At 44.7% G+C, this 23,332-nt stretch overlaps 1 protein-coding gene across 12 annotated transcripts in view; it reads left to right on the top strand.

Moving 5' to 3' along the window:
- The window catches only part of LOC118503536 (solute carrier family 12 member 4), a 144,249-nt gene that overhangs the window by 113,214 nt on the left and 7,703 nt on the right, over positions 1–23,332 (top strand). For 10 of the 12 annotated variants that reach the window (XM_036036930.1, XM_036036931.1, XM_036036933.1 and 7 more), the window contains 13 exons: positions 11,803–11,908; positions 12,677–12,806; positions 13,072–13,193; positions 13,295–13,377; positions 13,504–13,639; positions 15,673–15,829; positions 15,940–16,332; positions 16,405–16,524; positions 16,595–16,957; positions 18,148–18,337; positions 18,415–18,630; positions 22,183–22,290; positions 23,152–23,211. In XM_036036930.1, the coding sequence (XP_035892823.1) occupies positions 11,803–11,908; positions 12,677–12,806; positions 13,072–13,193; positions 13,295–13,377; positions 13,504–13,639; positions 15,673–15,829; positions 15,940–16,332; positions 16,405–16,524; positions 16,595–16,957; positions 18,148–18,337; positions 18,415–18,630; positions 22,183–22,290; positions 23,152–23,211 (2,184 nt within the window). The remainder of the gene's footprint in view (positions 1–11,802; positions 11,909–12,676; positions 12,807–13,071; positions 13,194–13,294; positions 13,378–13,503; positions 13,640–15,672; positions 15,830–15,939; positions 16,333–16,404; positions 16,525–16,594; positions 16,958–18,147; positions 18,338–18,414; positions 18,631–22,182; positions 22,291–23,151; positions 23,212–23,332) is intronic. The other 2 variants (XM_036036935.1, XM_036036932.1) reach the window with 1 other exon arrangement.

Below are 23,332 nucleotides of genomic sequence, written 5' to 3'. Positions count from 1 at the left end.
GTCGAAGCGGCAGCGACGCCTGTCTTAACACAGCAGAAGACTAGATGTAGAACACCTTTTTGATCATCTCCCCGTCCCAAGGACTGACTATTCAGCTACATACAGTTACTTAAACCTGAACAGTAGTCAACTAGCACCAATTTAGAAAAGGGAGGGTGTTCCGGTTTTCCCTATCCAATTATCAGATCTACGAAACTCCTGGCCCAATTGCCTAAAAAATGATGATTTTAAAAACTTGCATACTTTTAGGCGTAAGGTCCTGAAGCAAGCGTTCTTACATTCTGAGGATCATTTTATTTTTCGAAATACCATTTGATCACTTAAAAATAATTGGCAAAATAATCTAGCAGGCGTAGTTGATTCACAACTATACGAAATACTCCTAAATGTATGCAATGCGCAGCACATGTTTCGAAAGCTGCACTGGGTGCTTTCAGTGTGGTCAAAATCAGATGAATAAATTCGAATGAAACATTTCTCATTATTCAATTTAAACCAACCTTGCAAGAAACTGGTGAATGGAAAATTTGTTAGCAATCAATTTCTCTATTGATTGCTCTCTATCTGATGTCTATTAATTATTTATATATGATGCTGTATATACCCATTGTACTGCAGAGTTATATTGACCAACTCATAAAATAAGCATAATATAGTTAATAAGCAGTTCGTTAAATTGATATTTATGAAAAAAAATCTCAATATTTTATCCGTTTATCTGTAATCTTGAACTCAATTTCACCCTGGGCTCTGATACGTTTCTCTTCGCACCAGAGTAAATACATTACCAAGATGTTCATAAGCATAAAACAGAATGGAAAAGAAAGCAAACCACCGCATGTGCATTGCTTGATATAGCTAATGTGGTTCCGTATGCTTCTCGCTCGACGTAAATACCTTGATGCAAGATAGTATAAATTCAAATCAGATCTCTACCGATATACTGGCAACATTTTGTCGATTGTTTCATCCGCACAATGTACGCCCGGGAAAGTAACCCGAAAGCGAAATAGAAAACCGTAATCTTTCCATCTCGCAAACCTATAAAGTCACATCCAACCAACACCATACAGCTCGCATGTCTGCGTGAGAAGCGATGGAGCCCGGTTGAACGTCTGCACCTCACGCTGCCATACGCCTGGCACCAGCTTCGAGAGGAGCTATTACAAGAGCTTCACGTGTTGTGGCGCTGTGGTGCAGCCTGCAAAGCATCGCGCTCGTTTCTTAACGATTTTCCCGGGCCCGCTCGTACGGGACAGCCATTGTATTGCTCCTTGGCGAATCCTGGCACAGAAAGTGCCTTCCGGCGTCAGGAACCAGCACTACGTACGCTCCATATATCACTCATACCGGTGCGAAGGTGTTGCTGAAGGTAGCGAAACGAGCGCAACATCCCCGGCGGCAACTTTTACTTTTTGCCACTTTTAATTAAAATCTCCTCCTACAATCTGTTGTTGTTTTCAACTCGCTGTGTGTCTCTGTGTATGTCTGTTGTGTGTGGATGTGCGTGCTTAAGCAAACGGTGTTATGCAGTGGAGCTTTGCTCTCGTAAACCAAAAAACCAAAGCTTACACCAAACCGCGAACATACGAGCGAAAGGGTGCAAGACTCTAGGAATGGGACGATGGGATGCTTTCAGATTGCTACGAAGAATGACAGCTCGGAAGACTTGTGCACATACACACACATCGTCGGTTCGTCGGTGCATCCGCCGGGATTTGTGCTTCGGGCGTGACAAATAGGGCTGCCAGTGCAGACGAGCAGTGAAACAAATCAATGTCTGGTGATTGAGTTGCTTACCATCGGAATGCAATTGTAAAGACCACCCGGGACTTTTAAAGCCCGAGTTGATGCCGGTGAAAGGTATTATCTTTAGTCAGTGGAGTAGCAATACCCTTTAAGAGGTAATTTTTAGTTTCAGGTGTGATCATCCAAGATTGTTTGTCTACTCTAAGGAAAATGATAAAAAATTATCAAAAGCTCAAATGATTGAAACGCTTTTGAGGACATTAAATTATTCTTCACAAATAAAATCGTTAAAAGTCTTACAGTTTTCTACATAATATCACTAGAACTTGCATCAAACGTTTAGTTGATGTCCAACATATCGATCCCTTGAGAAAATTGGACCAATCTCATCTCACATATTGACGATACATAAACTCAAGAACTCGCTCATATCTCAAACGTTCCTTTCAACATTGATAGGAACTAGTTCTATTGAAGATATCGGAGTGACCTACAAAAAACTTGAGCACTGGAAGCAAAAGTTCGCCTCTCGAAATGGACCTGATCGCTGATTCGAATCTCCCAAGCAAGTCCACATGCGTACTAACCCTACATTAACCAGAACAAAAAAGTATAGGACGTCCTCGTGCGGCTAACTCACGACCAATCCTCCAAGCCACCAATAATGCTGTACGCGCATAATCTAGTGCAACTCACTCCTCCCCCGGGGGGGGGGGGGGGGGGAGTGGGGTAAATGGCATGTCCGACGTTGCCCGTCCGAATCTCGCCCAAACCAGGCGAATGTTAAGACATTAACCGCAGGCCCTGCACGCGGCGTGCCAGTGAGCAGCTCTGCCTACCACCAATGCGCCTCCACCGACAAGCTCGCCGGGGTGAAATCCGGTGCCTGACAGGAATATTTAATTGAATTAGGAACTAAACATCAGAACGTGTTCAACAAGCCGAAACCGCCGAGAAACGAAAAACACTAACCAATTCCAATTTTGCTGATGCCGCTGTGCGTACATTAGGTATGTTCGCTACGTAGAGCGAACCGTCCGGACCTGCCAGTTATCGATCGAGCTGTGCCCGGGCTGTTTGGGCTTTATCTCTGTACAGAAACCCGGGGTGTCTACCGGGGAGCTTTCAACCGACGTTGATTCGGAACGTTCGAACAATAGTTGACAGCGTCTTTTTTACCAGATTCCCCGTAACGGGAAGCACGTTCCGAACTGGGACGGCCCACAGTGTCCTGGGCCACCGCCTAGCTGCAGTGTCACCCCAGCCCGTCGTTTAAATGCTTCGATAGGTTTGGAACAAAATTTGATCCAACGAAAAATCGATTGAAATACGGTTGACGGAAAAGGCGACCGTAAAAAAAAACCTAGATCCGAAGGTGTAGATACGGATCGGTTGGGTTGGGCAGGGCACTGCATGTGTCTCGAATCAATGTCTCAAGTGCCGCATCATCGTCAAGTGTTCAAACCGGCTCGGAAAGGCTCGTTCGAATAGTCGCAAAGCGTGGGACGTTGTTTTCCACTCTTCCGAGACATCGGGGACACCTCAGATCGTGTCGTGAGAAAAGTTCCAAATCTGCTATCAATCGATACGTGATATTGCTCGATGCTGTCGCCGGCTCCTGGCCTTCGGGGTAAGGTGTCCTCCATGTTGGAATCCAGTGGACCGTGTAGAATGTGGTGCTGGAACAAATCTTTATTCTTGCGGGTGATAACGTTCGCCCAAACCATCAAGAAATTGGAAACTTCTCCTGTAGGAATCTCAAGTATCGGATTTTACTCAACATCAAAAGCTTATATTGAATGGCTCCTAGCTGACACTCGGGGACATTGCTTCAAAGCACCACACGAACAAACCTTATCTGTGATACCTTTTCTATTGGAACATCTTTCAATTGCAATGCGTTCGACTAATTACACCCAGCCCACCGCACTGATCCTTTGTGGTGCTCGTTTGGCATTTCGCGTCGTTGCCTCCACCAAGACATTACTTTGACCGCGCCACGTACACGGTGCGGTTACCCAGGACAATCATTTTTAATTAACCCTACGTCGTTCCTTACAAAGGTAAATCTCGCCCTCCAGACCGGTCTTGGGTTGGCTGGATCCTGCGGTGCGGTTACGTTGGTACGCCTAATTAAAAGTTATCTCTCCAACCATCTTTCCCGGCAAGTGACAAAACCGAACCGGCACACGTCGCCACCAAGCACTTGACCGTGAAAGGCACTCGAGATAAATTAAAACGCTACTAAACATTGGAACTCCCCGAGTGAGTGTGTGTGTGTGTGTGAGAAGAGTGTGAAAAAATCTCAATGTTATTATCCTTTTTTTTGTTGGGTTATCCTCGTCTACAACCATTTCCAAATTCCCATGAAGTACGCCAAACTGAACGAAGCTTTATTACGGGTGACATTTATCAGTCACACACACACACAGAAGCCTCCCTCGAAGAAGAAAAAATCGTTAATCCTAGCTTGCTTTTTAATTCTACGATGCGGTTCCCACTTAACGTCAGCAGGTTGTCCCAACGAAATAAAAAAACTGCTACTCGTCCCGAAATGTCAAACCTTACGACGACGCATCACCCAAAAACTGGACACATCTACCAGTGGGGTTTTGCGAGAGCGCGTTGAGGGATTGTTTTGAGTGTTGTCTTAATTGAATTTCATCGACCGCCACTGTCCATTTTTTTTTTCTTATTGCTCGCCCCTAGTGCTTCTCGCTTATCAAGCCCAATTTTGGCCTTGTCCTTGTCCATAGAGCGGATGGGAAAGTTCTAATGATATTCACTCAATTATCCTTTGTACGGGTGGTTTTTTCAGCTGATGTTTGCTGACTTTTGCGTCCCTGGCTGACTGGACTGGTCTAATTTTAGGTCTGTTTGCCATTAGAAATGGCTGGTGTACGTACTGGTGAAGTTTTAAGCTTTCCAGGAGCTTTCGCGATTCACGATAGCTGTCAGCATTGATATGTTATCTTCTGTGAACGATTTCGGCTCGCAAAACAGGCGAGTTTCCAGATGTTTTGGAGCTGTGAGTTATTTTTTGATCGCTTGATTTGTCAATTATTTAATTTATAGGATTACTTAGGATATCAGTTTACAGCTGCTAGTAATTGTTGTTGAAAGATTTAATTCAACGGTTTTCGTTGAGTACTATCGAAAACTCCACCCGAGTTTTAATATAAAAAGAGTCAAAAGTCAAGAAGAATATTAGCTTGAAGAATTGCATACTTTTAGACGTGTAAATTCAATGAAAGGCATAAAAGATGTTTGCTATTCTACCAGCAAATGATGATCTTATATATTGTTGATGCCTAGATGAAAGACCAATTTCAAATAAAACGGCCATATGAAGCCTGAAACTACATCAAACGTAATCAATCATTTTTACACTACTCCCAAAAATTTGCATTGGATGTCAATTAAATACGGACTTTTCAGGATATGATTAAAAGCTATTTACAATTGTTTCTGAAAGGTTTTATCCTATAGCTTTCGAAGTTTTATTTAACATCTTAAATCTTAAAAAATCAAGTCTCAAAGCAACGAAATGTCAAGAAGTTTATTTTGTTCTTGAAATTGCATACCTTTAGGCGCATGAATACAATTAAAGATTATGATTTTTAATTTTTTATGAGATTATGATTATTAAAGGATATGAAACTTTAAACGTAATCAACCGTTTGAACTGATATAAATACCATCAATCAAGATTATTCTTTGAAGACTCAGATAAAATGCTGGATAATATGAAACACTCTACAACAGCAACCAACCAACCCAAACCCTTTATTAAGTCCCAGACAAAATTCCAGCATATGAAGGAAAGCGGGAACCAAAAGCACAATCATTTTAGGTTCCCCATGTTGAAGCCCATTGTTCCAGCCCACAAAAACCTCCGCCCGAACGAGCTAAAGTAATCGAATAATCGAAAGCTTCCCATGGCTGATATAATGACATTAATGTACGCAATAATAGCCAATATCGGCCCGGGCTGTAGCTGGGAAGCTTGTTTGCTGGTCCGATCCAACCGAATGCTACTCCGGAGATTCCAAGCATCGGGACCGGAAGCTACGCTGGTTGAGTCCCTGCCTTCCTTTACTGCGAGCGTTTGCATTCCGATAAAGGAAATACTGGCGGAACGATTCGGATTCGCTTCACACGTCTAGTCGAGCATAGACAAATAGCGCCAAACGCTTCATTACCTAGCATTTGTCTTCGTTGTTGAAGAAAAACTAGTTCTTTTTGCTTCCATATGGCTCTGTTCGGCATATTTTTATTCCTCTTTTTGCAGTAAAAAAAGCGAACAGAAAACCAGCGGACGATGGGAGCTCTGGTTTTGTCGACCATTTTTACGCGAGTATCGAAATCAAATCGAATATTCATGTATTCATGTATTGTCACCGTGCCGAATCGTTTGTTCCGCCACAACGGTGCGCCATCACAATTTATCCTTACAATTGGCAGACCATCAGCGATACAGATACAGACACATAGACGTTGGAATATTTGGTGTCAAATTGGACGCTTTACAAAAGGTGTGCCTGGTTGGGATATCGTCTCGGTGTCTTCGCTGTCCGTGAACTACGCCGTGGGTGTCGATTATTTCTGACAGCACAGCTTTACGTGCTGCCGAGACTTTTTGCGTGTATGTGTGTACGTGTTCCTGTTAACCTCAAACACAAGTATCGCTTTCTCGTTAGCCGTAGTCACCCGGTCCAGCTTATGTAAACGCTTTGATCATTTCTGCATGGTGGTCGTTGCTTCGTAAGACACTGGGTGTGAGTGTGAAATGCAAAAGAGCAGCGTAACGTCCTTCGAGTGTAGTTTGGAGGTCGTTTATTGGCTGTGGTTTTGTACTTTATTGCGGCCTATATTCTCGTAACAGGCTTCCTACCCTATCTCCAGAGAAAGGTGGTCCAGGCTAGCTGATCGCATCTTGCCCGGATGACATTGAGCGTGTCCTTCGAGTGCGAGCACTCCGTTTTCCTTCGCCCTTAACCAATTCGGTTCGGTTCTGCTCCGGGGTCAACCTCATCCGGTGAAAGGGGATTTCCCGGGACTTGGGCGAATGCTGTACACGAACTCTTCACGAGAAACCATCCAACGTAACGAAGCTCCGCAGCTAAAAGCTCCGGGTCGTCCGTGTGTCCCAGGACTGTTCCACGTCTTGTTGCTGTCGCAAAAAACCGCTCCTTTAACCAGTTTTGTTAGATAAAATGGGTTGTTGTGCGATCCCTACCGGGTAAAGGGACGTATGGAACCGGGTAGAATTAAATTACATTTCAAATTGCCCAGCAAAAAACCCCCCGATGACGGGCCCAGGGTGTCGAACCATCCTGTACCTCAACCAACGAAACACACGTCCACAAACACTGGGTTGGAGGAGAATTGTTCGAAATTAATCCAAACTCCTCCTCATGTGTAAACACGCTGGCGAGCAAGCCGGCCAGCTAGCTGGCTGTGTCAGGGCCGAAAACTCAACAACAGATTTGGTTGGGACGTTTTTTGGATACAGTAAGGACAGCGAGGAGAAAAAAAGAGCCCCCGGAACGCGCAACCAAACAGACGCGTAGTCATCTAATTTAGATTTCTCGCTCTCTTGCTCTATGAAAAACGAATTTCGAGCTGCTGCTGCTGTTGCTTGCCAGTCGCCAAAGCATGGCAAACAAATCAACGAAATGGAAAGGACCTTCTGGCTAACCGAGGCAATATATTCTGACCATGAAGTTGTACTATTAGAACAACATTAGGCAAGGTGGATGTGGGCGGTGGAGTATTTATTTTTCGACGTGGCTCAAGCTTTCCAAAAAACAATAATTATGTCCCACCGGACGGGACCAGACGAGTAATTTCTGGTTGAGCTAAGCTGCAATAATGGTGACATTTATTGCGACAATTTATTTAGTTAAAAAAACTCACTAAAGTACATGAAATTGTTTTCGCTAAAGCTCGGAAGAGCTTTAAAGCTTATCGAACCCATTGTACCAAAAGTGTCATGTACAGAGAGGTTATACGCTGAATGTGGAAAGAAAAATCCTCACCCTTAAAGGATGAACGCAAAACATCCCCAGCAAGTAAAAAGTTTCATAAGACGAGGGATATTTAGTGTCATATACACTCATATTTTGGTGAGAGTTAGAGGCGTACCAGGCCGGCCCTTTGTCAGGGAAATATTGTAGCTTTTTTTGTTGTGCTCATCGCACAAACTTTTTTTTTTCCTTTGGTATGTCTGTACAAAATAAATTTTAACCCCTACCTATTGAAACTCACTCCCCTGTGAATGTAGTTAAACCTGTGAGAAAGCTTGATTATTTAATTATTTACCAACAGTCAATACTTACACTGAAGCAACGTGTGTTCAGCAATTTAACTGTTATGATTATAACACCTTCCTGTTAAACAAGTTTTTTTTACATGTGTGCATTGTATCACTCCAAATTACACCACTTGAAGCTTTACAACCACTTAAATCCCTGAAGTCCTGGAGCGGCTCGCTTAGTTGAATGACGGTTAAAAAACATAATATTGCATACCTTCCGGCGCCTGTAATAAACAGCCTGGTAGTGAACAGTGCAGGGGACGTTGCTTTTTTTACAGTGGTTTTGGGCTTTTGCTTTTGGGCAGCTGCGTCTGTTGTAAGCAAGAGTATCCAAATGAAGTACGTTTAATATCGTTACAACCAGGCACAGGACAACTCATTAATTTTACTGCTTTAATCTAAGTCAACGTGTGGAGCTTATGTAATTTTTGCTAAAAATTCGGTAAAAGACTCGCCACAGTGCTGCACAAAAAAGGTTCTAAAGGGGGCCTTCTCGAGTCTTTTACTCAAAATTCTACTACCCCACTAGCCTTCCTTTAAACCCACTTAAAGCTCTCGTCTTTGCTGTATAATGAACCACAAAATAGCTACAAAAAATACTCACCCCCCCCCCCCCCTCCAAAACCACCAAACAATTCCAAACTGCTGTTGCCCTGTGAGTTGACAAAGAAAGTGCTTTTGCTTACCAAACGACTTCTTCAGGCTTGACTTTGCTTAAGCAAGCGGAATTTCATCACTCGTCGCCTTTCCTACCACTTATTACTTATCCCCCCTTTTTTCTTAAGCAAATGGCACGACCCGCGGTCGGCGATTTCCCTGTCAACTTAGCAAATCATCGCTTCCCGAGCTCGCACCACCGCACCACGATAAATTATCGCAAAACAGAACCTTGTTCCGAGCAGCGCGTGCGTTCATGAACGATTTCTTCGAAGGAAACCGTCCGACTCTTTTGTCGAGTGTGGCAGACGATGATTTTCATCCTTTCGTCCATCGTTTACCGTGGCCAGGAGCTCGAAGTCAGGCCATGCATTTCGCTGCTTTGGTCGCCTCTCCCCCACCCCAAAAAAAAAGTGAGCAAAAAGAGACTGTGTGCTTGCCCCAAAAAGTTAATCCGATTACCGACGGAAATCTTAACTGTTTCGCACAAGTGAGCGAGCGATCTTGCGTCGAGACCGACCGACCAACCTGACCGACAGTAACAGTGCCGGAATAAAAAAAACGCACCAAGGGAAAGCCCATTTTTAATGTTCCACAAACTGTACTGTTTTTCTTGTAAAAGTTTTTTCCTTTCACGTGCATTTTTCCTGCCACGAAGACGTGTGCGAAGACAAACAAACTTTTTGCCCCCCGAATGGGCGGTAGATTAATAAATCATTTTCCTATTACATACATTGCTCGGATTTTTTGTTCTATCGCTTCCTGTACGAGGGAAAACAACTCCCAGCGTGCAAAGAGAAAAGGAAAAAAATCCCCATCCCAAGTGTAACAACACTGCGTAATGCAGACGGGTATCTCACGCGCTGAAATTCACATTACAATATGGATCTGATCGTTTTTCGCTAGTGAGCTTCAGCCCCGTAGCGCTCACTGCAGGGGTCTTCGGCTGCTGCTCAACGCGCTCGAAACAAACCGCCCGACCCATTTATATCAACATTTGATCTCAACGGTGTCATTTTTGTTTTTACGAGAAGCTTGGTGGAAAACGATTTTCCACCACCGTTGCCACCATATTTAAGCTTCCGGAAAGTGAAAAAAAAAACCACCCGGCTTCGTATAGCGAAAATTGCGCATTAGATAATAATTTGCCCCGAAGTCAGCCGCTGAAAGATAGAAGCCATGTACATGCCGCCACGAAACGGGTCCAATAAGATTGTGGAAAAGAAAACATTCAAACACACGCACACACACACACATTGAGCGGCAACGAGGAGAAAAATTAGTCGACATCATTAAACACCCAAACTCTCGCGCCTGCTTACGTGTCGCTCGTGTCTTGCGGGAGTTCAAATCCCCGCCAGATTCATTCGCCGATGGGAAATCGAGACAGACGCAGTTCGCTACTTCATCGGAGTATAAAATTACATTTTACATTTTGAAATGATGGTTGTTTTTTGCCTTCGGTAGCCTTTTTTCTTCTTCCTTTCTTTGGTTCTCCTCTTTTAAGAGCATCCTCTCCGTTTTCGAAACGATACTAATAAGCATTAGTCCCCGGTGAACCGTCGCGAATGTTCGCGGTTGCTAGTGGCAAATGGGACTGTGTTATTAAAATTTAACTTCTTCGTGTCGGCTCGCCCTAAAACACACAATTGGCGTATGTTCTTGACGCTGTCGACGAGGCACGGGGTAAACCGGCGGACACAACAACCATAGGATCGTTTTCCTTGTAGCAGGTTAATAGAGTGTGAGGTAGTTAGGCCTTTACCGTAAAAATTCCTGTTTTTTTTGAAGCCCATCCCTTAGAGAATTCGTTTCTTGTGAATATATTTTGCTGCATGTTTTTCGCTCCCTACTTCCCGGTTCCCGAACCGAACTGAAGAAGGTTACATCCCACGGGTGCACTGTCCCGGCACAGTCCAGCAAAGTTCAAAGTCGAGACGCAAAGCAAAAGAGAAAGGATTCCACACCAACCGGAGTGTCTTCTTTTCTTGATGTACCGATAAAATGTTGCGGCGGCCCGCACGGTACGCACGTTTCGTGCAGGATTTGACTTCAAAGTTTTACGCCAGCATTGGGCAAGAATTTTGATGAGCTCATAAAGCTCGAACGACTTCACTTGGTATTTGCGCTTGTTTTTGCTTCAGCAGGGACCAGTACGGTGGGCCTCACATCCCTAAATTGGATGGCCTTTGCCCTTTTTGTGTAACTGTTTCGAACTGCCTGGCATGTGCCCTTCGTTTCGTTCGCAGCACGCTCGCTGCGTCTGTGATTGTTAGGGATCGGTTGACACTTCAACCGACCGACCTGTCGTAAAGTTGGGGGGATAGGTTTGAAGATGATTGCAAACAGTGCTCGTTAAGCTTAAGCCAAAAACAGTGGGCGGTAACGTTGCGCCTCTTCACACACTGTCACCAGACATTGATAAAGGTTAACCGCATCTGGCAGAAGCGGTCCCGTCGGCTTACCGGTCGGACAGGTTCAATTTGTAATATTTAACAGCGGGAGTTCGTGATGTATTTTTTCTGTTTCTTACTAAACCAACCATTTTTTAATTCAAAACGAGAAGAAAAACCTTTAATCTTAATACTGAGAAAATGTAAAATCGAAGAACCCTGCATATTTCCTCAGTGACGCCTAAATGTAGGCAATCTGTTGTTCAAAACGCGATAATCGTTGTCAAATTAAAATTAGACGTAGCCCATCGTTCAATCCAACAAAATGCAACGAGAATTGACTGGTTACATACTTTAAGTCATGTACATTGAACCTCTACCGAACGGTTTAAATAATTACCTATACAATAAATTTAATCACGATAAATTGGCTCAGCGTTCGGTTCGCTGCATGGTTCGCGCCTGGCTATCATCGTGCGATCTTTCGACGCTCCATCATCCTTACCTCCCAGCAGCACTGATTGAATCACATGTTTCCATCGAACCGTCTGCGGGCTATAATTAAGATTGATTCATTTTCATCCGCAACTGTACCCCAAACCACAAACCCATCCTGGGTATCCCGACAGCTAGTGTGTGTGTGTGTGTTTCTAACATTTCCCTTCACTCCCATTCCCATTCCAGACGTACATGGCGCCCTGGCTCTCGATATTCGGCGACTTCACCAAGGACGCATCGGCCATGTACAACAACTTCCGCGTCTACGGTACCGGTTTGCTGTGCGTGATGGGTAAGTGCTGATGCATTCCAGCTTAGCCACTAGCGTCTGCCAAATCATAAATCGATCCTGCTGACGTGAAGCTTTTGCTGGTCTGTCGATTTTTTTTCTCCACCGCGTGAGTGTGAATTCGAATGATGTGTCTGTTTTCAAAAAAAAAGATGCGACAGAATAGATGACTCGAAACATTAAAACGTCAATGCGATGGAAACCAATTTACCGTCCGGAACCCGGGTCCGGGACGAACCTTTCGGAACAGTTCCATGGCGAACATCGGTCCCGAATCCGCGATGCTTGAAAGCATCCAGGCTTTCAACATTTGTTGAATTCCATTGGAAACTCTCCAAGCCGTTAATCATTCGTCCCTTCAATACCCTGGCACTTACCTCCGCCCAAATGTCAACCAGAATGGCGTCCTTGGCAGCGAACGGAATTTCTACACAGCTCAGCCATGAAATAACTTCACCGCAAAACCCACCGCCCAGATAAATCACGTCCAATTCATCCAATTTGTTCTAGTGCGGACCGGCAAGAGCTACGACACACCGAACCGCGCGAACCACCCGATACCTCCCGGTGGGCAGGATATCGAACCATTGCCATCGGCCTGCATCAAGCTGCACAGTTCGGTTCGCGGTTAGCTGTTTCCAGGCTTCACTCCGCTCAATCGCTTTCTGATTGGCTTTTCTGTTCATTTGCGGCCCCTGTCATATGGGTCGCATAAAGTACCTGCTGTAATGTCCACTAACACACACACATTGCTTTCCTACCGTCTGATAGGTCTGATCGTGTACGTTGGAGTGAAGTTCGTGAACAAATTTGCCACCGTCGCCCTGGCCTGTGTCATCTTCTCGATCATTGCGGTCTACGCTGGCATTTTCGATAACATCGACGGAAACGATAAGCTATTGTGAGTAGTGGAATTTTTAGAATTCTAAATTATGGCACACCGCCGGTACCTCTCACTTTTCCAAGTGTGTGTAATACGATTGTTCCTGTTAAAAGAACACCCAATGGTGATATCACTTTACGCTGTGGTTTGCTTAACCGTCATGCATGGACATGTATCACACACTTCACAGCAAGTACAGTGCCTAGACGTACCAACAAAAAAAGTAACCCTCCGATGTGCTCATGTCTCTTCTTGACGTTTCTTCACGTTTTTAACCGAACAGCCTGTGCGTGCTGGGCAAACGATTGCTGAAGGATGTGGCCGTCGCCAACTGCTCCAAGGATGAGGGTGGTGTGCTGTGGAACTACTTCTGCGCCTCCGGGGAATGTGATCCATACTTCAAAGGTTTGTACATACATGGGTTTCATCACCTTTCTCCCGTTCGTTGTCTCTCTCATTCTCTCTCTCTCGCGCCCAACTGACCTTTACGCAATGTGTCGTTTCAGAGCAAAACATATCGCTGGTTCGCGGCATCAAGGGATTGAAGAGTGGTGTCTTCTTTGACAACTTGCTGCCATCTTTCTTGCAGGTGAGTGAGTAACTACACTTCTGCTCCGGATCAATGGTGTAGTACCTGCTGGCCTCGGGTTACCGTGAGCCGTAAGATCAAAGAGGGTGGTCATTGATTTTTTTTTCCGCGTGCACTCGTTTCCAGGAGGGACAGTACATCGCGTACGGCATGGATCCGGATCATATCGAACCGTTGGACCGTCCGAGCTACAACCAGGTGTACGCCGACCTTACGACTGCCTTTACGATTCTGATCGGTATCTTCTTCCCATCGGTAACAGGTAAGTAAAGCGATGTGGTGAAACGTTCAACTTAAGAGTCCTGTAGCAAAACCGTGAAGAGTTCATTACGTTGGCCCTAGTGCTGGTATTGCAATTTCATCCCACATCCCATGGGAGATGCATCAGTCAGCTTCGTCATATCAGCAATTTCACAAACTGCAACTTTGTGTCACAGGAAAGACATCGCATTCCTTTTGTTAGAATTCCAAGGAACTTTAAGAATAAATTGATCCTTCACTGGGATACGCTGTATCTATTGTACCAAGACCTAAAAGTACCAGCTGTTTACCGAAAAAGGAAAGGAAAAACAATACTGCTGAGTCGTGCTTCGTCATCGTCATGTTCATCATGATAAGCTAATCCTACAGGCCAAAAGCAGCCCGAGTAATAGGCGACGGCCATCACCTAACCTTAATGTCGCGAAACTCACGATAGCCCGTCACAGGCCAGGACGCCCTGTCTGTGCATTTTTTCCTTTCCTTTTTTGTGTCTTTTGCTCAACGAGCATGCTACTCTCAAGCGATCGAGAGCGAACACAGACTTCCATTGACTTGACACTGAAGTAAAACGCAAGGGTAACGGCAAGCAAGAAGAAACACCAAAAGCCATTTTACCGGCACAACCATAACCAATTCTGATAAGCCACTTGAAACAAGCGACATTTTGGGCGGCAAGAACACATCGGAGATGCAGGACCGGTCCAGGAGCAAAGAAGAAAACATCATCCCGGGCAGAGCAAAGGTCGGCAGATGAGTTGGTTGCAACAGACGGTGATACACCGGGCGGGGCAAAGGGACGGGAGACAAACAACACCGGGAAGGATAATTGCAAAAGTCGTTACCGTGTGACCCGTGTCGACTAAACACGAAGTCACGAAGACCAAAGCGCTGTGTGATGTCTTAGGGATGGAAAGTTTTTCCATTTGGCCGCGTTATGCACGCTTCTCGGAAGGTTTTCGTTTACCTCTATCACCCGTAAGGTGACGCGGGCTTAGTAAAACAAAAAAATCCCCCCCGATAAAAGCTCTCGCGGGCAGCACTCGTCTGTTGTCCGATTGGATGTATCGGAGATTTTCGAGAGACAGGAAAGTTTTTAATCGTTGGCTAGCGGTGGTTCTTTCTTTTTTTTTCATTTGGTTAATTGGTTTTGTTTTCTGTGGCACGTGAAAGGGGTAGTAAATGTTTTATTTTTCTGGTGAAGTACAATGGGCAAAGGACCTCGTTTGAAATGGCTAAAAAAAACGAGCCTAATCAAGAGGAATTGTTAGAGGGTAAACTGATTAAAATAGTTTTGAAGGTATGAGCTGAAATCGATAAAAACAAGGTAAATTGTTTATTGAACTCAGTTTCAAGTGTTTGGTTTTAGTTTTAATATTTAATAAAAAAATTTAAGCAAACATCAAGAGGAAAATGGTTTTTCTTCAAAACACGCCTGAAAGTATGCAATATTCATTCTGGATAGGGATAGCAAAACACAGCAATTGCATACTTTCAGTCGTACCCACAAAATTGAAGTTCTTTCGTAAAACACTTTGTTCAGGTGTGGATTTAGCATAGTTAAACATTAAATTATACTCAGTTATATGTTAAGAAGTTCAATATTATTGTATAACGACTAACTGTTCCAGAAAACATATATGTATACACATTGTCCATTTTGCACAACTTGTTGACAGAATATTGAACTCGCGAAGTCTTTCCCAAAGTCGCTTGTCAGTAAAAATACTCAGAAATCTGTGGTGCCAAAATGAAATTTAGTAAAACTAGAAAACAGGCCAAATCACAGTCTGTACAAGCTATACTGAAATCAGTATTTTTCGATTAGATAGATATGTCCGGGTCCTAGTCATCTACGAAATGGTCGCCCTTTTTGCGTATCTCCCCTGCCACACATTTTTCCAGTCCTTCTCTATTCTCTCAAGCCACCAGTACATTAGTGTTTCCTCTGCCAAAAAGTTAACTAAATCACCACTATCACCACTACGCTCTGCACCACTCACCACCAACCCGTTCGACTTGACTTCTGCTTCACAGGCATTATGGCCGGCTCGAACCGTTCCGGCGATTTGGCGGACGCACAAAAAAGTATTCCCATCGGTACGATCGGTGCCATCCTGACGACCTCGACCGTGTATCTGTCCTGCGTGCTGCTGTTTGCCGGTACCGTCGACAACCTACTGCTGCGTGACAAGTAAGTGACACCGAAACGTCCAAACGAGTGCAACGTGTCCGAGAAGAACGTGTCAGAAGGTCACCGGCGTGTACGTTTGCTTATTTTTGTGTGTGTGCCTTTCGAAACAGGTTCGGCCAGTCCATCGGTGGTAAGCTGGTGGTGGCAAACATGGCCTGGCCCAACCAGTGGGTCATTCTGATCGGTTCGTTCCTGTCAACGCTCGGGGCGGGTTTGCAGAGCTTGACCGGTGCGCCCCGTCTGCTGCAGGCCATCGCGAAGGACGGTATCATCCCGTTCCTGGAACCGTTTGCCGTCTCGTCCAAGCGCGGTGAGCCGACGCGTGCCCTCATTCTCACGCTGCTGATCTGCCAGTGCGGTATACTGCTCGGTAATGTGGATCTGCTCGCACCGCTGCTGTCCATGTTCTTCCTGATGTGTTACGGCTTTGTCAACCTGGCCTGTGCCCTGCAAACGCTGCTCCGTACACCGAACTGGCGCCCACGCTTCAAATACTATCACTGGTAAGCGACACCGGCACGAGGGCACGAGCGTCCCCGACTAACTCACCGCACCGAACCGGTTCCTTTTCCCAGGTGTCTATCGCTGATTGGCCTGACGCTTTGTATTTCGATCATGTTCATGACATCGTGGTACTTCGCACTGATTGCAATGGGAATGGCCGTCCTGATTTACAAGTACATCGAGTACCGTGGGTAAGTTGTCGTTGCGCTGGAAATTAGCTTGTCTACCATATTAACGATTGCTGTCATTGCTTTCCAACAGTGCCGAGAAGGAATGGGGTGACGGTATCCGGGGTATTGCCCTGTCGGCCGCCCGCTACTCACTGCTCCGCCTCGAGGAAGGACCACCGCACACGAAGAACTGGCGTCCACAGATTCTGATGCTGGCCAAGCTGAACGATGACTTTACACCGAAGTACCGCAAACTGTTCTCGTTCGTGTCGCAGCTCAAGGCGGGCAAGGGTTTGGCCGTGGTGGTGTCACTCATCCATGGTGACTTTACCAAGCGGGCTGGTGAAGCGGCCGCCGCCAAGCAAGCCCTGCGCAAGGTGATGGACGACGAGAAGGTGAAGGGATTCTGCGATGTGCTGGTAGCATCCAACATTGCTGATGGACTTTCCCACGCGTAAGTATACGAAGAAGAACGGTCAGAAAATTGTACTCCATCTTTATCGAGATAGATATATCCCCGGGATCGGGAGATGAAACTATCGCGTACAGAACAAAATGAAATCTAAAATTCATCAGCATCCACCTGCTGACGTTATTATTCTGCTCTCAGCCAAAAAAAAACGCCCCATCTCAGAACGCGCCAGAACCTAACATTGTTCTGAGAACAGCAAGAACAGCTACCCGTTGCTACCACCCGCCGGTCGGACTGATCCTCCACCGAGCACCATAATTTCTATCATATTTTATCAATTTCTCATATTTTCCCATCACTAAGCCCGGGCATTATCTTCTGTTTGTCGGCCAGCAGAGTGGCCAGCCAGTAGCTGCCCAGCCAACTCCACCGAGAATACTGCAATCAATTTCCCGTTCAAGGTTGAATCCTTCTATTCCCGAGGAATTCTCGAACTCGGCACACACACACACACACACCGCCGTAAGAAATACGGCCCAGATGGGACCGATAAATAAGGCTAACTTTTTGCCCGGCCGGTGCCGATGGGAATGGGTTGCCCGGTTTCTGGGGGCATCATCGTTCAGGCGCCTGACCTTTGTGCGGTTGAATAATCGTTCCTGAACCTTCGGAAGCGCCCAGGTTGCCATTATCAATGCCGGGTGCCTGATTGCATCCATGGGGCGTCGGGAAGGAAAATTAATACATTTTAAATCAATGTTACAGAATGTCAGGGCGAAGGTGCAATCGCTACGGCAGAGTTAATTAACACTCTGAATGCTGATAGCAGTGATATGTTTCCTGTTTGAGGATTTGTTCCTTTGCCGCTCGGTAAGGCATTGGCTTGAATTGGAAGTTTTTGGACAAAAATGATGTTGCTGACGTGGCTCGTGTCCGGCACAACAAGTCCTCGCGAATTGTTTTCATTTGATTTATTTATGAACTACTGGTTTGCAGCAGCATTAAATCTAATAATGAATATTCCACACGGCAAACGATACTGCGATAAACAAACACATCCCTGGAGCCTTCAGCTGATTACTTATTGCACCACCGAGCAGTACATTATTTTCCAAATCAACAAACCCAGCAAAGCCAGCTTCCACAACCTGCACGCAATAAGATGGTTATGATTTATTTATAAGACAACAGATCATTGCAATCGTTCTTATCGTTCCCCCATTCCGTAACAGTGTGCAAACCATCGGGCTCGGTGGCATGAAGCCGAACACGGTCATCATCGGCTGGCCGTACGGTTGGCGTCAAAGCGAGGACGATCGCACCTGGCACGTGTTTCTGCAAACGGTACGTCACGTTAGTGCCGCCCGGATGGCGCTGCTCGTCCCGAAAGGCATCAACTTCTTCCCGGCCATCGGCGATAAGGTAACGGTGTGAATCCATCGCAAGAAGAGACCCGACTACACTTAATGCCTTATTTTCGCTTGGACTGTTACCGATAGATTGCTGGAAACATTGATATCTGGTGGATTGTGCACGACGGCGGTCTGCTGATGCTGTTGCCGTTCCTGCTGAAACAACACCGCTCGTGGAAGAACTGCAAGATGCGTATCTTTACCGTCGCCCAGATGGAGGACAACTCCATCCAGATCAAGAAGGACCTGAAGATGTTCCTGTACCATCTGCGTATCGAGGCGGAAGTGGAGGTGGTTGAGATGGTAAGTAGAGCGCTCGTAACAGGTGCGAGTGGAATTATGATCGTTGAGCAGAATTTCTTAGAACCGCTTATATCTCCCAAGCTGGTTGGTATGGTTTTGCCCGCTCCACTGGTGCCGTGTGTGGTCGTGTGTGGTCCTACTAAGCATCTTAGATATAGCAGTAAAAGCTGTCGGCATGCTGGGGTCGATTACGATGCAAATCCTTTAGACACCTTCTCGTTTAAAGATTAGACCTTCATCATCATACTAAAGCTCGAAGTTGTGAAGTACAACATTGAAACAAATTCTTTAAAAATAACAACAGAACCAACATTTGGAGATTTTTATTCCTTATTTACATAGAATCTATGTAGAAAATTTCGGAATCTTCATTAAATATACATAAAAGTTTCTCACAAAATCGGACAAGCCTATAAGAGCTCATTTTAAGCGTTTATGTTGAACTCTCTCCTTGTTGCCCTTTGAATTTAGGCAATTTCCATCATCAGCCATTTATTTACATCTAAAATCATTCAGAACATCTAAAATAATATTTTTTATCATCTATTAATATTTGTTTCGATGATATCCGCCTATTAAAATATCTAAGAACACCCCAAACGTGCGGATAATTGATTCCTGATTGATGCTGATTGCATACCTCTAGGCGCTTATAACAGACCAACAGCGATGATTGGATGATCAAGATGAAGTTGAACTATTTTTGACTTTTAGTCCTAAGTTTTATGATACTTTCATGTAAATTAATGATGCATAAGAGTTGAACTACTCAGTATAATATGTTGGAGATTAAAAATGAATTCTACTCTCATTAATTCCCAACGGAAAAAAATCGATAGAAACCGATTAACGATCTTAAACATTTCTTCGCTCCTTATTCGAGGCATGGAGGGCTCGCATCAGCCACACTTGAATCAATATTTAACAGCTCCACACTTAAAATCCATCCCATCTGCTACACATCATAAACACCCGAACAAACATACCGCCCGAGGCTAACAAAGCCCGTGTGTATTTCGATTTTCGAATTTGGGTTTACCATTCGAACCCGTTCTATCGGCAACCCCCTGATCCGGTGTACCACATTCTTCACACATCATTCAAATGGATCTCAATTCGACCAATACGGTTGGGGGTTTTTTTTTCATTTTTACTAGTCAAAGCAATCAAATCCCTGCCCCTCGGCAACGGCTTCATTATAAAATGGCGAGCTTTAAACGGTTTTATGTCTCTATGTATTTTATGGCGCTTCCCCCGCCACCTTGCTGACCCCTTCCCAGTATCCAGAGCAGTCGGGGAAGAAAAGGATATCGTAGCCGCTGCGAGACTTGTGCATCCATCCCCGTGTGCCCGTGTGTTTGTTTTACTGCTAGAAAGATTTCCACCCGAGCAGCCGATGTTTGTGTTATTATTTTCTGCTGCTTGGCCAACTCCTCTCTCTCGCATCTCCGGACACACACTCACACGTCCTGTACATGTTTCCTCATTGTGTGCCGTTCCCGGGTCCGGGCACACACAATGCATGCAAGTCAGACCCCCGTTCCCGGGTTTTCGTTTTCCTTTCATTTTGTAAATACACATCGGGCCAAACATAGGGTACCGCTTTGTGAAACTTTTGCTGCTCGGTATTTTTCTTTTCCTGCTTCCTGCTCGCTGCCATAAAATGCCGTGATGTTTGCTGCCACCACGACGCCGGCTGTGATGCTGTGCAGCGGCAGTGGGCAGCAGCTCGCGTGTGGAAAAGCAGTTCTATTGTTTTTTTTCCTTCGCTCTGTCTCACTCGGTGTTTCTTAACCCCTTTTTTGTATTTGTTGCCGTGCTGTTTGCTTCATGCAACCTTCTTAAATCGATTCGAATCCTTGTGAGCAACGTGCGAGGCCAGGACGTAGCGAAGAACCATCCGCCAGTGTTTCGCAGGGTTGACTGCGAGCGTTGTTTAAAGATAATTTATTTGTTTCACTCTTTTGTATTTACTCACGTACGTGACCCGGTGAGGGTTGGGGCTAGCTACCTTACGCCTTGTCCAGTCCGCCCAGTCGGACCTATTTCTGGGCACCCATTTCTTTCACATCGCTGCGCTGCACAGTACGGTCCGATTCCACTGCCCGTTGTTGGGCGAGCGATTAAAACGCGCCCGAGCGTATTCATCCGGTCAGGGTTCTTGGCTGTGGCTTGCTTTTTGAGGAACAACAACAACAACAACCGAGTGAAACACTTTTATTTCTCCAGACTCCAGCTCCGGGATGTGTTTTGCATCGATAAACCTAGCAACATTCCGACAAAAGTATGCTTTCATAAATTATGCCTCACCTGCCGTAAATCATCGTACCGGTATCATTTGCCCAGGAACGTTAGGATAGGATGGTAGTAGGATGGCTGATGAGCGCTCTATACCTCGAATTTGTTTAGTAGGCTGATGAAGGTCAACTTCATTTGGGTATCATTTTTTATCGGATCGTGAGGGTTTGGATAGCTTGTCTTTTCTTGAAAAGCTTACATGTGTAGCAAGATTAATTTGTAAATGGTTTTGATAGTGCCAAATGTTGGAGTTCTTCTTGGGAAAGTTATTCTGATTCTGATACTCATGTCTTACTAGCTAACTTATGTTAAACAATCGATCAAGCATGCAACAGTTAAACCAACACAGCTAAACTCATCGTGAAACTTTTGAGACTATTTTCGCCAAAACATTTAGACAGTATTAGTATGAATATTAGGATTTAGTATGAATATTTCATTAGCTTAATACAAGGACCTTAATTAATCTATACATCTCAGAATGTAGAATAATTGAGTGTCATGGAACAGCGTATGGCACCAAGTAATTAATGACGGCTTATCAAATAATACGTGGAGCATTGTTAGAGACCAGGAACGCATACGAAAATATTACTACAAAAACATATCGCTCAGCAAGTCAGTTAAAAAAAAAAATTCTATATTTTTAAACCATTTGTTACAGAGTCTCAAAATGAATATGGTTATTTTAAGTCATGAAAATATTCATCAAATAAGTAAATATCAATGAGAGTCATTACAAAGATTAGGGACGCGCAATCCTGGTCACGGCACCAAATCAATCTCGGTGTCTTTTTGACAGCATTTTGAAACTAAGTCAAATATCAACATGCCTAGCCTCCAACCGTTTAGAATTATTTATTATTCACTTAAAATTCACGCCATAACTACCCCTACAAAACCGATTCGCACCATCATTAATAAGTGTTAATTCAATCGACCTTCGACTGTTTCAAATCGAGCTATCAAAACCTTCATCTTTCAAACCATTCGATCCGAACCGATGACGTGCTAAAATTTGCTCACGTCTTGCACATATTCGCACGGCTGCTCTTTAACGGCTGTTTCTGCTGTGAATGCTGTGAATATTGCAAATTATATAAATTTTCCTTCGTTTTCTACTGAAACTCGCGTGAAGCGAATACCGCCACGGCGCGCCAGCATCAGCTGGTAGCGAATTGAGCTGATTTGACTCGATTTTCATGCCTGCTTTCTGTTTTCTTTTTCAATGTTTTCCTGCTACCAACACGACAGATGGATAGCGATATCTCGGCGTACACCTACGAGCGGACACTGATGATGGAGCAGCGCAACCAGATGCTGAGGAAGCTTCGATTGAACAAACGCGAAAAGGAGAACGTGGTACGTATCGCGACCGGTACGGTCGGCTATCGGCTTCTAATGGTGGTGGTGTTGGTGATCGTGGTCGAAGGTGGAAATCGATGCGAGAAAAATCGGGATACAACTGCTTGCGAAATACTTTACGCTCAAATAAAACGCCGTACGTGACCCATTCGGCCGTGGTTGGGTACAAAACATGGTGCAGCTGTAAAAGGGAAAACTGAGAGGGCAAACTTTATAGAGTTGCAAAATTGAAAAAGATGCTGTTCAAATGGTGTGTAAGAACGATTTTCGTTTCGGGACGTAAAAGGATCACGAACTAAAAAAAACAACCAGCAAATCGTTCCCTTCCGATGGAGACGCCTGGTGGTTCATAATTAAATTGGGTGATATTATTATAACGTGCCAAAACCAGCTGTACGGATTAGTGCCCGGAGGCATTTTCTTAGCTAAAACAAAAAAAGGGAGCAAGAAAAAACCTTGCATAGCACTACCCGCACCCCCCGCAACGATACCGCTTCTCGCATGCAACTGCTTCACGGCGATGGCCCAACAAGGAAACTAAACCGTATTCTGTTTTTCTTCTCTCTTTCTTACCACACTCCATTATACTACCATTATAACCGCAATGGATCGATAAAATCTCAACGCAACCGGCGAAATGTATACACACACAAAAAAAACATCTTTTGAACTAAATTGAAACATTTTCCTTACCCGTGGGTGGGATGGGAAAACAAACCCTGAAAAACCCCACACACACACACACTTTGACCCTTCCTTTATCTACTATCGATAACAAACTCCCCTTTTAAACTGATCAAACAAATACCAATTTTTTAAACACACACACACACCTATAAACAATTATCGAAAAACAAGGTGGATAACATGGTGGAGTTCTCTCAGGGCACCGCTAACGGAGAGGATCGAACACCGCTGGTAATGACGATGAGCGTGATGCAGATGATGATAGCGATTGTGTTTCCTTTGGTCCCTCTTAGTTTCGTTTCCCGTTTATATGCCTTGATGTGTCTGCAGTTATTCAGATTTTATACTATTG

This window comes from Anopheles stephensi, chromosome 2 (assembly GCF_013141755.1).
Source record: "Anopheles stephensi strain Indian chromosome 2, UCI_ANSTEP_V1.0, whole genome shotgun sequence".
Lineage (NCBI taxonomy): Eukaryota > Metazoa > Arthropoda > Insecta > Diptera > Culicidae > Anopheles > Anopheles stephensi.
Note: the sequence above shows the minus strand (reverse complement) of the source record. Positions and strands in the feature narration are given on the sequence as shown.